The following is a 12,810-nucleotide window of genomic DNA, read 5'->3' on the forward strand; positions in this document are numbered from 1 at the left end:
TTCTGGGTAATATTTGTTCGTATTAGGTAGTATCTGAAAATAGATGCTCATCAGTGTAAACACTAGGAAAGCAGGCGAGGGTGGCCTGAAACTGGGCTTACTCTTATATAGCTCATGTACTTGTTTATTTTTTTCTTCTGTGAATAGAGATTAATGATTATCCCATCTGTTGATACTGGAAATCACCATCGACCACCTTTTAGGCTTTTAGCATCATATTGTTTTCGCATCTTCGGAATTTAATTTTGAGGCATTCATCTTCTCTTTTATTTGTTTTGTTTTTACGCCTAGCGTTGCACGAATGAGGTCATTAATACACCGTCACACACAAAGCTTTGGGTTCGGAGAAAAGAGCACTATGTGATCAAGGGCAACGTGCTGTTTTTGCAACTAGATGTGGTGTGACACGAAATGATCACTGCCACCTTGATGAAAAACCCTGAAGGCCTCAAGGACGATGCCCTGCATGAGACACCATTATTTTGTTGCTGTCATGTAAACGCCAAGACTGCATGTGCCAAGGATGACATATGGGAGAGGTATTGAGTTCATCTACAAAGTCTTTTCGGCTCCTGATCCAGCTGTGAAAGAATGAAAGTTTCGACAAGAAACATTCTTCTTCCAGGCCCAGCTAAATTAACTATGATGGAAGATTTCGTTCCCTACATGTGGTGGTTGCTCATATTTTCCATCTCCTATGAATTTAAGCTGCTTTTCGCTTTGGTTTTATCTGCGTGACCCTGGAGTACAGGAAGACTCCTGCAAGAGCCACACCAGTTCCTGCAATCAAAGCCAGCTGCTTCAGAGAAAAGGGAGTTGGGAGACGCTAGCAGAGGGAATCAAATTCAACCACACATAAAGAAGGGGGTCGGGGGTTCAAAACGAAGAAACGTAAAGCATTTCTGAATATAGGGGGTTTTACCAAGAGAATTGATGGGAGAGACTGGAGTCTGGAAGAACAGGACTGCGCTCACAATGACCACAACCCTCTTCACACAGTTGCCCACAGCGTGGGTAACAGGGGACACTCTCTCCAATATCATATAAGCAACCTGCCAAAATTGAACATTTATACTGAGTTCTCAAAAAAGTACAAACATGATTTTGAAATTAGCTTTGCCTAAGTAATCTTTGGGGGGAAAACTAACAACATCATTTCTACCAAAAAATATAAAACTCAAGAAGAAAAGGCATACTTTTTTTTGGGTATAAGGAAAAGGCATACGATGAGTAGAGCATGTTGCTACTGGGATTTAATATTCTATCATATTCAGAAGTTTGCCGTCAGATGCAGACTAACATTAGCAAATGAAAAGCAGTAACACTTAGTTGGGCCACCTGACTAGGAATATAGACAAAAGCTGCAAACCATGGAAGAACTCACCTGTTGATAAGCATGGTAACAGAGACCAGCAAGTAGTGACCTTAGGCACACCTCTCTAACGTTCAAGCCCTATGATGCCAAAATATAGATATAGAATCCATTTTAGATGAGATGCCGTCAGAGAGGGAAGTGACAACATAAATAAATTTATAGCAGATCCCCGTTTCTAAAGAGTACTCACAGCAGCCTGCATGGATGCAGGAGTGAACTTAACACCTTCCATGATGAGAGTCAGAGGAAGACACATGATAAAAGACATGATCGTTATTATTGAGAAAAGAGTGATATTGTCGATGGATTCCTGTTTAAGAATGGATATCAGATTAAAGGACAAGTCCAAATTGAGCAAGCTAAAAATGCAATGCCGAAAATGAGAAACAAGGGAAATGTGGCCAATGGGATTGTTTCTGCGTCATTAGTCAAGGCAAAGCATGCAGGATTTTCTCAATGAACAAACACAGCAGCAGTAACTGGTGTTCTGGTGCTTAACTAAGAAAAAGAAAATTGGGATAGTGACCAGAGTCTTGGATAGATATAAGTACCTCTTTCTTAACCATGACTTTTTTGCTGAGGACATTTCGTGATTGGTTAGTAATGTTGGAAGCCATTGCACTCCAAAACCCAGCCCTGTTTCACCAAGAGGGGTCATAATCATTCTACAATGTCTGAGAAACAATTCTTTAACTCAAAATTGAAGTACTGTAGAAGGAATGCTTTGACGCAGGAAGACATACACGCTAGTATGTTGCCAAGATAAGATAAAACAGTTTTACCAATTAAAAGAGACTTCAGTTAGAGATGCCAATGCTACACCACCAACAATTGGTACTAGGGAAGCCACAACCCAGACACTGGGATTCTGCATTGAAAAAATAATGATAGAGTAAGAATGAGAAAACAACTTATGAATACGTTCAATTGAACAAGATAACCAAAATATGATGTTCCACAAAGAATATAATCTTTACCTCCCCAAGAAACAACAGAGAGAGAAGAACTGTGAAAAATGGCTCCATAGCTTTGATTGTGTGTGTAAAAGAAACAGCAACCTTTCCAAGACTCATGTTGGTGAAAAGGTTTCCTAACGAATGCACTAAGGCCAAAGGTATGATTGCTAAAAGCTGTGAAATGGGAAATGGGAATTCACAAAAGATATATCAGAATCAAGGTACTAGTTTTTTTTTTGGGGGTAGAATAATCAAAGATACTACTTAGTCCATCTGACCATATGAGTGATAATTTGATACAATAACGATATACCTGTGAACCACTAACTTTTGGTCTCTTATAGAGATTAAATGCCCACATCAAAATGACAAGCACAGTCCCTGCAAAGAATTGAAAGGTGGAGACAGTTACTGGGAACGGATAAACCTTCAGAACCTGCACAAATGGGTAAATTAATTAGTATAATTCCACTCTCTTTTGCCCCCTTAAGAGAACAAATGGCAACTAGATCAAAGGGCCTAATAGGTTAAGTTCTGGTTTCAGAGTCCAGATCCTCTCCACCCTACTTCTCATTCGCTAAAACAAAACTAAAAATGACATTTCATGACTAGCTCAAAGACAAAAGCTGGATCAGTTTGCTCCACACCTCAAACATCGCAGCAACACGGGCAGGTCATTTGCTCATCCACCTGTCCCTTGGGATGGGCGCGCCTGCCATAGACAGGCAGCCTAACCTAGAGGGCAAGGGGGTGGGCAAACACCTTGTCTTGGTTGAGAGGATCTCAACTCAGTTTTTAAAAATGTGTATATTCTAATTTAATAAAGTGAAATTTTCAATTCCAACCCTGAATTACCTAATATTAATATTAATCACTCCTGGATGTATCTAATTTATCAGTCAAACCTTCTAATACTAACACTGTTGATCTCTGTAATTTTCTTTTCATATCTATTCTAATATTATTTACATTTACTAAGTTTAAAAACACTATATATATGAACCATATTTTTAAAATTTTATGAAAATTTATAAGTCAGTAGAGAAAAAAGTTATAAAAGTAGAGAAACAAACAAACAAATAAAGCACGAGATTTTTCTTTTAAAACAATTCTTTGTCCTTTTAATATATTTTAATAAACTGAATAACTCAAAAAATTATTAATTTTAAATATACTCAGTCTCAGGGCCGGCGCTGAAAATTTGCCATTACTAAATATGTCAAATGAATTTTACCAAAAAATATGTCAAATGAATTACCAAAAAAAATGTCAAATGAAATGTAATTCACTTATTATTATTTCAATTTTCAACGCCTTTCGGCCCTTTCCAACTCAAAATTTTTTTTTTTTCTTGATAGAAATTTTTTTTTATCCTCCACGTCATCATAAACGCATGAAAGCGCCTTAAAAATATTTTAAGTTTTTAACACATGAACGATCTTTTCTTGAAAATATAATAAAGTATGAATGAAAAAAAAAAAAGGCAAATGCAGATTCCAAATACTAAAAACAGAGTGTGTGAGAGAACCCTACTTCTCTGGAGAAATATTCTCTCAAATGAGATAATGATCTCGAGCCACGTCGAAAATACTATTCTACCCCATCAAAAGCAACATAAAGAAAGCGACATATCAGGAGAGAGAGGAAATAAGTCAAATAACCTGTCTACCTTCGTCATAAATTTTGCTTTTGGTAAATCATAGTTTATGAATATGTGGGATATTCACATCACAAAACAGATTACTAAAAAATTTAGACATTTGACTCACCAGTCACCACGTTCGCTAACAAGGATAATTAAAAGCCGCCGACGATCATTAATGAATCGTGAATGAACCTGGCCATCGAGTAGGGCCGGATTCTACTTTCCAACCTCCTGAAACTTAAATTAAGTGCGGAACGCGAAAACAAGACGAGTAGCCAAACATGACTATAAGAAATCCAAGAGCGGGTGGGACCGTGGGACTAAGGAGGTGATTTTTCTTTTTGGGTGAAAAGAGAATATTACTTTCCTATTCTCCAAACAAGAAAATATGAGTTGTTTCAGTCATAATGATGTGATAAGGTTAGAGTCCTAATTATAACGCAAATTTATTGTTAATGAAGAAGTTCATGATCAATGATTGAGAGGAGAAGAAAGCAAACCTGTTTGTTGTAGATGTTGAAATAGATATTGAAAAGAGTCCAGAGGCCGAACATAACACCGATCTCTAACGTTTGGATCAAACTGCTCGATTTTGTGCTTTCGTCGGCAGTTTTGGGAATCGAAGCAGCTTCCACTTGAAAGTCCCTCCGACGACGACGATCGAAGCCGAATGAAGGATCAGAAATCCAGTAGCTGAAACGCGATGACGAACAAAGTGGCGACGATCTGTGAGCGGCCAAGCCAGAGTCTCCATGGATGAGGTTGAGATCAAACGATTTCTTCGAAACATAGAGCGAAATCGGATCAAATTTAAGGTAGGAGCTCCGATTTGTAAGTCTACTGGTATTGATAACCGTTGTTGTAGGAGAGAGAACGAAAGCAGAGGTCACCATTTTCTTCCTCTCCGATAATGGACAGACAGAACATATATATATGCATTCACCTATTAGAGACCGCGAAGCAGTGGTGATCTTGGTTCTTGCTCTTTATAGCAAAATCCAAATAAACCTTAATTACTTATGGAGATCAAGGCGAGCTGCCAAACCTGACTTCCTCATTAGCCATCAAATTGACTCAGAAAATAATATATTAAGAGTTAAAAAAGGTTTTAGTAAGGTGACTCGAATGGAAGATGACACTATAACTGCAGTTAGTTGTGTCAAAACCTTCGATCGAGAAAGTAAGCTCTTCTTGATGATTCCTTAATGTGACATTTCAAAGAATCTCTCCGGGGGATTTATTTTTTTTTTCGTACAGATAAACTTGACGTAATAGAAATAAAAATGCTAAGATAGATGAGTGACAAAACTAAAAAGAATAAGATAAATAATGATCATATTAAAATTTATTTGGGAGTTGTTTCGAGAGAGTCGTTTGATGTGACACAATTATTTTCAACAGAGACCTATAAATATCCATAAACGGAAAAATGATATGATCCATATTGAATGAACTAGAAGAATAAGGGATAGACCTAAGATAACCTTAAGATAAATGGTGATAAAAGATATGCATAGCTTACGCCTTGTATTTAGCATGGCCTTGAACAAATTTAGTTGGTATACCCATTTGGTTAGGAACAAAGCTTATTGATGTTGTTAACTGTTTGGGTAGAGTATTGCCCTTCCCTTATCTAACACAAAATAGGGGTTTATTAGAGATTAATATACCATTGTTAGGGTCTATAATATATTATCATTCCCATAAATAGGGGTAAGGCGATATTTGAATGCTAATAAAATGAATCATAGGTTAGACTTTAGTGGATTCCACTAGAATTTCATTCCAATTGTGTGATGAAAAAATATTGGAACCAAAAAACACAAACCTCTAGAGAGAGTGAGTGAGAAGAGAGGCATGACTCTAGTGGATCCCACCTGAATTTCATTATAATTGTGTGATGAAAAATATTAAAATATATATGTATAAACAACCAATAGAGTGTGTGTATATGGTTAGTTTAGATATCACTTTCATAAGAGTGTCAAGAATTGAGATTGGGCTCTTTTCCAACTTCAGTGGAGAATTCAGCCGAGTTTTTTTTCTCGAGAAATTACATGATTAACTATTTTTTTAATTTTCATCTTATAAAATAGCTATTTCAAATAACAAAACAAATTAATACCAACTTTAAATTTATAAAACTAACCAAAACAGGTGGGGTTTAGATACAAGATAGCAACACAAGAAGAAAAAAAACAGAAAAATATAGGTGGGGTTTCTTGGGTTTGGATGCCTATGTGATATGTGATAGTATAAGTGTATAACTAGTCTTAGGGTAAAAATGTCTAAACGAAAAGAAAATTGATTATTTTGACTAATTCAATAAATCTAAAATTGATTTTAGTTAATTTAATTGAAACATTGAATCGATGTTTTTATAAAATAAAAGTCTAAAAATAAATTATATATAGATTCCTATGTTTGTAATCAATTATCATTATAAAAATAATAAATACAGATGCCTCTTTACTACTAAGAATTGAAAGGTATAAATTACTTATTTTGCTACATGAGTATGGAGATTTCAAATCTATGGATCATAATTTATAAAATTAAATGTTTAGTTGTGGAATGAAATCTGTGGATTCATTCTAAAAAACTATTTGATCGACATGATTTTTGTGAATGTGCAAATGTATAGCTTTTTTGAAATCTTGGGTTTCAACCTTTTACTCATAAATCTACAAAAGGCGAATCTAGAGATTTTTTACAACTAAACGGGGTATAATTATCAGATTCATAAATCTAGAGATTTGAAATCTCTAGATTCATGTAACCAAATAGGCCCTTAAGCTATAAGATGGAATCTGTATTTGATTTTTTATTTCAAGAATAATGGATATAATTGGATTAAAAAACGCAAAGGGTTTATATATAATTTGTCTATATTTTAAAATCATATATTTAATTTTTTTTTTTCTTTCCCTACGTCATCTTTAATTTTCAACGAGGAATTTGATAATACTGTACCGTCTGATTGACTTTGTTATTTTTATTTTAAAGAAATTTAAAAAGAAATTCTGAAGGGTGAATCTGGTAAATTACAAGCAAACATTGAGGAGTGAGGACTGGGAGAATGGAGATTTAGGGGAAATAATCGCTTTTAATAAAAATTAAAAAGGAAGCGGTTATTTTTGTTAAACTCGAAGTAGGCGAAAGTAAAGAAAAAAAAAAAAAGGGAAAGGGCTGAAGCCAGAGAAGTTCCAGTCCGTGTTCAAACTTCAAACCGTTCCCTCCATGTGAAGCAATGCCGCGAAGCAAAGACGAGCTTCCCGCCGTTCGCGTTTATACAGTCTGCGATGAATCAAGGTTTTCTTCTCGCTCTTTCTCCCTTCACCGGAAATTTTGGCTTTACTTTTTTTATTTTCAGTTTGAGAATTCTTACTCAAATCGAAGTCACGGATTCAGAGCTTCGAACTACTTTTACTACACTAACCCTAATCTTCGCTTTAGTTGTTTGATCTTCTTTTTTTATTCACGAACAATACTCAATCATTTGTTCACTGCATCAGTTGATTTAACCCTAACCAGTTTGGTTTTTTCTTCTTCTTCATTTTTTTGTCTTTTCCGTATTCAATATTTGGCAGGTATCTTATAGTTAGGAATGTACCAGCACTAGGATGCGGCGACGAGCTGTCGAAATTGTTCGGATCGTATGGGGAGATAGAAGAGTAAGTTCTTCCTTTTTATATAGATTATGGCAATTGTTACAACGGTAATGTCAAATGCCTTCTATGGTTTATGGTGCTAAAATTATTGTCATAGTAAGATCATTCTTAAATTTTATGTCAATTTTTATACACATCATTATACATTCCACTTCTCACACTGTTAGCCCGCTAATAAGACATTCCAGCTTGCGGATGGTAACTGTGATGCTGAAAGCATGAACACAGATTGCTAACTTATTAGCATTATTTCTGAATCAATAGAGGGATCCCTGTTTTCTTCCATCTTCCTCTTCTGCCCCTTACATCAAAGGTCCTTCCCTTGCTCTATGCTTTGATCATCAGACAGTCCTGTTGTTTTAGCACCTGAACCTCATTGATCATGTGGTGTTCGGGTTGTATTTCTCATTGACCAAGGATATAATGAAGAATTGAAGACATACCAGTGTAGGAAGTCCAAGAAGTTCCAGTCCTAGAGTGCCTAGTCTCTTTAAAGGATTAAGTATCCTTTTCAAAGGTATACTGACCAAGTTGTAAGGAGCTGGCGAGGGGGTTTCCTATCTTGACTTTGTTGCCAATGTTAATTGAGGTCCAATCTAACCAGTGGCTTGATAGTTGCTGCTAGTTTTTCATTTCTGCCCTGTCCACAGTTACTATTTTCATGAGGTTGTTAGTTTATGCATTCTGGCCTATGCTGTTCATCTGATGAGTAGAGGATATGTCATTGGTGATGACTATCTACTTTATTGATGTCAATATTAAATGAAAGTTTCTAAATGTGGAACCATGTTTTACTTTCTTTCCTCCCATATCTCATCTCCCTCTCCAACTAAATATGTTGGAGCCAAACTTTGAAGTGTTGGAGGACCTTGGGAGACATGGTATTGTTAATATTTTGGGAGTGATCAGAATTGTGGTTAGGTATATATTGAAAACTCTGTTTTGCCAGTTGTGTACTCCTGTTGTCGGTAGCTTTGTGAAATATACAATTTTGTCAGATTGAATCCATAAGCGTTTTTCTTTGTTTAATCTTATTAGATTCTTCAAACAAACCCAGGAATCCCAATTTTGGTCTTCATATCCTAGCACCTCTCTGCAGTTATTGTTTATGGTATTGTCCGTTCACTCCTAGCTCTTTGTTGTCAACTCTTAAACTCATCCTGTATACCTAGTTCATACCTGAGCATAGACCTTGATTTCCTTTTGCTTATAATCCTAATTCATGCATTGCTTCTGGAATTCATTTGCCCATTTGCGTTTGATTCATTATTTGGTGATTGTTGATTTTCTTTTTGCCACTAATCTTTTAGGATACATCTGTAATAATTATTGAGATATTTCTTTCTTGTATTTGCTTATATTGTATTGAAAATTCTTTATCTTTTTCCTTTGCCTTCGTTAGTTGCAAGCCTATGGATGAAGAAGACTGTGAACCATTTACGGATGTTTACTGGATCAAATTTGTGCAGGTCAGCAATGCCAGGTGATTCACAATAATTTGTCTTTTTTATAGATGTAGTTGTTTACCCATGTGACATGGTTGTCTAGGTGTTGCCTTGGCATCCAGGTGCCTGATTGCCTAGACGATTTCTCTTGCAATCAGGGCCTCCCATTAATGCCTTGGGTCACCTACAGTGTGACAACTATGCTGATATAGCATTATACATAACTGGTGTGCTTATTTTGGTTCTCAAATAGTAAATCTAATAGTGCCTAACACTGAACTTTGAAATAATGTTACATACCTTAACCCTAAATTAGTTATTTCTTTCTGTTTTAACCCTAATGAAATTTACCTTTGCTAAACTGGTTTGTGGCTTCTGGTTTGATTATCAAATTCTAGGACTACATTAGCAACACTCCACTGCCTTGGGTCACCCTTCCTTGACAACTTCATTAGAGTGCTTAATTTTTGTAGTACATTTTCACTTACAAAATACATGTACAAAATAATAATGTATGATTTCTCAGTTTCATATGTTTGAACTGTTTGGTTTCATTCATAGGTTTGCAAAGCGGAAACTGGATGAGTTTGTTTTCTATGGGAATAAACTGCATGTCTCTTATGCTCCTAATTTTGAGAGCCTTTCTGACACAAAGGAAAAACTAGAAGGCCGGAGAAAGGAAGTTTTTGCCCGATTAAAACGTAAGTGTCTTTTCCGAATGATACACATGAAAGTAAGTGCAAATGTTGGCATAGGACTTGGGGTGTGGCTTTTTATTTTTTATTTTTTTATAGGGTCGGTTGGGGGGGTGGCAGGATCTTTGATAGCCAACCTAAATTTCTATGCTGGTGTTGTTCTTTTGAAGTCCCATCTTACTCATATGATCCTCCTTATCACAGCAGGAAGAACTAAAGGGCTTACATCTGATAATCAAGGTGTTGTCAGTCAGTCTTTTGTGTCTTCGGCTCCACCACCATCCAATTCTCTTCCCCATAAAATGATATCTGAAGAAAGGTAGTATATTATGTTTAAATCTTTTTTAGTATTTTCAATTGGATTATTTGTTAGTGGTTTGATATGGAATGGGACTAACCTCATTCGCCCCACCCCCAAAAAATATCTCTACTTATAGGGAGCATGCTGAATCAAAAGAGTCAAGCCACATGAATGATCCACCCCCTCTGATGGTTTCATCTAACCAGGTACATGGCTTTCCTTCTTTTACCAATGGTAGCTTCATTCTTCTTTTTCCTCTAAGGTATGTACCTTTCATATGCGGCTGTTCAATGAAGAGTGATCACTGCAAATACCAACTCATGCCTGTTAAGCTTAAAAACACATTAAATTTAGTAATTTACTGTAAATTTGTTAAACCAAACTACTTGGTTGGCTGCTCTGAGCTGCATAAATAATGGAACCTGCTGTCAGCAGTTTTACTGCAATTTTGATAGATTAGGTGAATAACCTGGCTGATATTGCTCTGATTTCAGTTCTGAGCAACCACCTTTCGAGTTACCACACAGGAACCTATACCTCTTCATGCCGTCTTCTGAATCAGTATGGACCTCTTTATTCAAGACAGCTAATTAATTGAAAATTCTTGACCAAACATATGCCAAAATTGTAGCACAATGAATGATCACAACCTTCCAGCAGATCTCAACTCAGTAGTCACTTTCTCTGAAGTGTGTTTTCTGCATATTTAGTTTTTCTTGTGTCTGCCACTTCTATCATGTTCCTTAGCTGAAAAGGAGAAACAAAGATACAATATATTGATTAACCTAGCATATATAGACAATTGGTCTTTCCTAAATTATCAAAGCATCTCAGTCAGGCTTTTATTTATTTTATTTTATTTTCCACCTTTTTTCATAGTGATCCCAAGTTGCCATCTGCATATAAAAACTTTTACTATCATATAACTGTTAATTTTCACTTGGTTTATCAAAAATAAGTAAATTTGCATATCCTAGGATACCTAAATTTCCCATCACCTTCTCCCTCCCCAACCCGTTTCTTTTTCCACATTTTTACTGTGCTTCCAAATTCCCAACCCTTATGTTGCTTGGTTGATAAAAAATAAATAGAGTTGCATCTCCTAGGAATTACTCAGTGTTGCATCTTTAATTCTTTTTCCTGTTTCGATGATTGGCTGACCTGCTTTAATATATTTGTTGGCAATCCAGATGGGATTTTTTTCTGAGATTTGGAGGGGTAGTAGAGAACTTGGGACCATAGGATCAACCTGTTTGAAGGAGTACCTGTATGCCTTTTTACCTTTTTGTTTTAGATTTGGGGTATTTCGTCTTTGGGTTTTCAGAAGAGAGTCACAGCACCGTTTTTGTATAACCTTCTACTAGCACATAATGAAACTTTTCATCCATGGGTGTAGCACATCATATTGGTGTGTGAACAATGTTGAATTTGTCATCTTGCTATGTTTTTACTACTCTTCATGTTTTGCGTGGTGTTTTTTTTAACATAATGTTGCCTTCTAGAAATAACTATTGTTTGGTCTTCTGTCCAATATCTCAGGAATACTTTTCATCCCCATCCATGAATGAGACGGTTCAATTAGTCAGGAAAAAGCTTGATCAGGTAAGAAAAGCTAACTGTGTCCCTTCGCTTGTAATTGTCTAAGCAATTATTATAAATTTAAAATTCTTTTTTCTGTATTAGATAGAATCAAGCACGAAGCATCTGGATGCCCAATCTGCACTCAAGAAACCACGAATCGACAACAGAAGAAGAATTTGATGAATCAAGAACCAAATGCATTATCAAAAATGCTAACAGGTGGCGTTGCTCCTGCTTGTGGTATTCAATTCACCAGCCATACACTATTTATGCTTCTTGGCCTGTGTTCAGCTTCGTTTTTGCCTGTAACACTCTATGCATGTTTACCACCGGAGATCTTTTATAGGGGGTGGGGGTGGTGTTCGGGGAAGTTTAATGTGTATATTTTTATCCTTTAACACCTCCCCCCAAAACGCCCATCTTCCTTCCCCCAAAATCCCTTAGCATCCAATTTGTCCATTCTTTATTTATTCATTGATCATAGTTACGTTATATGGTCCAGTTTAGTCAGTGTAGGTCTAATGTCTCGACCTGAGTCTTTAGCTGGTATGATGTCGCATTTCTACCCCTCCCCCAATAAAAGGCAAAAGGGTAATGATAAAATATGACGTTTCCTGGTTTCATTTCTTTATATTTGAAGTCAGGAAATATGTTCTTTGCAAATAAATAGAATTATGTTTAAATTGCTATCAAATGGTTTACGCAAAAATAAATAAATAAATAACTTACTATCAAATGCAACTGATTTGTTAGGAACCGCCCCATATCGTATGCAAAGGGAGCAAGAGTGGGTATGAATCACCAATTATTTAGAGGATGTATTAAAAAAATTCTCTCACGAAGTTACCTCCCATTGAGGTGTTTGTCCTGCGAGACAGATGGTGGCCTGGTCAATCTGTGAACCCATTTAATAAATCTAGTCTACAGGTAAGGGGTGTCAGTGATATAGTTTACTCAACCATCCCACTTGGTTTGAGATCCTGAGCCTTGGCGTGCGGATTAGATGAAGCTTTGCCCAAGCCCGGTGATTATGAAAAATCAATTCGGGAACAGAATCTCTAGGGAGGCACTTATGGGTAAAGATTCTGAAATCCGGAGCCGGTTTCGCCACGAGCTGTAATTAATACATGGACAGCCGTGT

At 36.3% G+C, this 12,810-nt stretch overlaps 2 protein-coding genes across 4 annotated transcripts; one reads left to right on the forward strand and one right to left on the reverse strand.

Moving 5' to 3' along the window:
- Positions 1–293: 293 nt before the first annotated feature.
- LOC149020619 (phosphoenolpyruvate/phosphate translocator 1, chloroplastic-like) lies at positions 294–5,115 on the reverse strand. The gene is made up of 9 exons (XM_089148828.1): positions 4,477–5,115; positions 2,645–2,767; positions 2,353–2,505; positions 2,158–2,243; positions 1,927–2,011; positions 1,566–1,685; positions 1,385–1,453; positions 923–1,052; positions 294–780 (listed from the first exon to the last, which is right to left on the reverse strand). The coding sequence occupies exons 1-9, from the start codon at positions 4,867–4,869 to the stop codon at positions 704–706; spliced, it is 1,236 nt and encodes a 411-aa protein (XP_089004954.1). The 5' UTR covers positions 4,870–5,115; the 3' UTR covers positions 294–703.
- A 1,841-nt stretch (positions 5,116–6,956) lies between these two features.
- LOC149020620 (RNA-binding (RRM/RBD/RNP motifs) family protein) lies at positions 6,957–12,810 on the forward strand. 3 transcript variants are annotated; one of them, XM_089148829.1, is made up of 8 exons: positions 6,957–7,288; positions 7,567–7,650; positions 9,050–9,130; positions 9,654–9,793; positions 9,992–10,106; positions 10,225–10,294; positions 11,628–11,690; positions 11,776–12,810. In XM_089148829.1, exons 1-8 carry the CDS (start codon positions 7,227–7,229, stop codon positions 12,013–12,015), a joined length of 855 nt encoding a protein of 284 aa, XP_089004955.1. In that variant the 5' UTR covers positions 6,957–7,226; the 3' UTR covers positions 12,016–12,810. The 3 variants fall into 3 exon arrangements, with proteins under 3 accessions (XP_089004955.1, XP_089004956.1, XP_089004957.1); XM_089148830.1 differs by having other exon boundaries at positions 11,772–11,941; XM_089148831.1 differs by lacking the exon at positions 6,957–7,288 and having other exon boundaries at positions 9,050–9,116.

The sequence above is a fragment of the Hakea prostrata genome, chromosome 3, assembly GCF_041222555.1.
Source record: "Hakea prostrata isolate BN-2017 chromosome 3, UWA_Hpros_2, whole genome shotgun sequence".
Lineage (NCBI taxonomy): Eukaryota > Viridiplantae > Streptophyta > Magnoliopsida > Proteales > Proteaceae > Hakea > Hakea prostrata.